The sequence below is a fragment of the Wasmannia auropunctata genome, unplaced genomic scaffold (assembly GCF_000956235.1).
Source record: "Wasmannia auropunctata unplaced genomic scaffold, wasmannia.A_1.0 LD323874.1, whole genome shotgun sequence".
NCBI classification, from domain to species: domain Eukaryota; kingdom Metazoa; phylum Arthropoda; class Insecta; order Hymenoptera; family Formicidae; genus Wasmannia; species Wasmannia auropunctata.
The window spans coordinates 1-2,112 of record NW_012039016.1 but is presented as its reverse complement, the minus strand read 5'-3'; the positions used below and the strand labels follow the sequence as shown (position 1 = coordinate 2,112).

Here is a 2,112-nt window from a genome sequence, read left to right as displayed (position 1 = left end):
TACTCCCCTGTGTGCCTTGTCGACTCAGTTATAGCATACAGGAAAAGTATATACATACTCGATTCACATGTAGTAACAAATTATCTTAAACCTCAAACAAAACGAAAGAATTACGACCGTATATATGTTATGCGCACATATATTAGTTCGGTTTAAAAATTTTCTTTAGCTTCTTACAATTAGTATTTTTTGGACAGGGTTAAGACTGTCTGTAGATTATTTCTCAAAGCCAAAGATATATAAAGATATTCATTTATAAATAAAATACTTATCTCGTTTCTTATCGAATATCTACTTCGATCGAATAAACGACCGAACAAATAACTGAACTTATGTAGGCAGTATAGATTGCGTTTGTAAGATATTTGAGATATTCACCTGATATGTATGTATAATATGTATTACGAGTTTAACGAGTATAGATGATGTCGCCACGTGCTGGGCTAACTTTATATTTCGCGAATTCATTCCCTCTTCCCTTTTGCTACATGTGAGAGCCGAGTACGGAACAGATGCTCCGGCACTTCTCGAACCGACTTATTGGCAAGCAGATTTTTTCTATTGTATCTCCGTATAGTTAAATATACATGTCTTAACATTATACTCCGAGTTTGGTGTGCTCTACTTGTTTGCCCCGACCTTCCACTAAATCCCGATAGACACATTATCACCGTATTAATTACATCGACCATGCAAGCGTGTAACAATTTTGTCAAATGAATTCCATGCACCTGCAGTAATACTTGAAAAAAAATTGTCTACGTGTTTATATATTTTTATATAACAGACTCTTGCACACCTTAATTACACATTCGAGATATAAAACCCATTTTGTGTATTTTATCATTGCTGTTATGGTATGAAACATAAAAGAATACATAAAAATAAATGTAAAAAAGATTATTAATTCATTCATAATAATTTTTTATAATTAATGTATGCACTTTTATACAATAAATAATTTATCGATAGTATTGATTTATATGATAAATACACAAAATGATTATCACATATAATAATCGATACCATTAGTATCATTACCATATCATTAGTAAATTTAGGCACATGCCGTTTCAGACTCATTTGAGCATAATGCCCGCCTTTGATTTTGTTCTACTTTTGAAATTACTTCTTGGATCCATGAAATATGCTTAGACACATTTGTATATAAAGAATACAAATAGTTGTCGCAACGAACAGTCCCACCGTCTTGTATCGTGCCGACGGAAACGCTAACAATACCTCGAAGATACCACAAACCATTAGTTTTAAAAACTAATCCGCCGCCACTGTCGCCGTCACAAACAGAAGAACCTGAAACAAAAAATGCTTTCGTAAGTTACATTATATTTTACTTTTCGCAACATTCTACATAATAATAATTCTTATACATATTCTCTTTCTTTTTTGTATTTTTTTTCACATAATTCTTACAAATTTAAATAGTTTTAGAGATATCGAATTAGTAACGCCTAAATAATTTTACATTTTTTACAAATATCTTTTTGACAAATATAGAATGCAGCAAATCGTGCAAATTAATGTTACACATAATTGATCTCTTACTAACCATTTTTGTAGCCTGCACAAAACTTATCATTAACATATTGTCGCGTATTAGCACGTTGGGTTTCGGATAAGCATTGGCTGAACGAAATTATAGGCACTTTCAAAGCTTGTAATATTGCACTAGTTTCACCGTGTGCAGTTCTACCAAATCCTGCTACCTTTCCGTAAGAACCTGCTTCCATTGTATTTTTATCACTTATAGTATCTATACATACTGGAACCAACCATGTTGTCAATACAAACGGTCTGACGAGTTCTAATATCGCAATATCCCAAAGGTAATGTCCATCATGTCCCAGATAATTGCGTTTAGTGTAAATATGTTTTCCCTGCAAAAAGGTATATCTAAACATTTACGAACAATAATATTTTATATAAATCAGTTTACATTTCATTTTTTTATACATATGTATACACTTGCAAACCTGATTCTCTTTGACGAAAGTTTGATTATGAAAGGTAGAATTATAATCACGAAAGAGATTTCCCATTAATACATAAATTTTACTGGCGTCAATTAGCTGCTTAGTGTTCTCATCAAAT

General features: G+C 31.9%; 1 protein-coding gene across 1 annotated transcript; it reads right to left on the bottom strand.

Annotated features, from left to right (window-relative positions):
• Positions 1-754: 754 nt before the first annotated feature.
• On the bottom strand, positions 755-2,106 carry LOC105460352 (vitamin K-dependent protein C-like). Its single transcript, XM_011706797.1, has 3 exons — positions 1,995-2,106; positions 1,571-1,898; positions 755-1,314 (listed from the first exon to the last, which is right to left on the bottom strand). Exons 1-3 carry the CDS (start codon positions 2,058-2,060, stop codon positions 1,058-1,060), a joined length of 651 nt encoding a protein of 216 aa, XP_011705099.1. The 5' UTR covers positions 2,061-2,106; the 3' UTR covers positions 755-1,057.
• Positions 2,107-2,112: the final 6 nt, after the last annotated feature.

What these genes read in the sequence shown, in the direction of transcription:
- LOC105460352 (XM_011706797.1), bottom strand. Translation starts at nt 2,060, where the DNA reads ATGGGAAATCTCTTTCGTGATTATAATTCTACCTTTCATAATCAAACT. An exon ending in CTTTCGTCAAAGAGAATCAG is followed by an intron (nt 1,899 to 1,994) that starts GTTTGCAAGTGT and finishes ACCTTTTTGCAG; the next exon opens with GGAAAACATATTTACACTAA. An exon ending in TTGTGCAGGCTACAAAAATG is followed by an intron (nt 1,315 to 1,570) that starts GTTAGTAAGAGA and finishes TTTTTGTTTCAG; the next exon opens with GTTCTTCTGTTTGTGACGGC.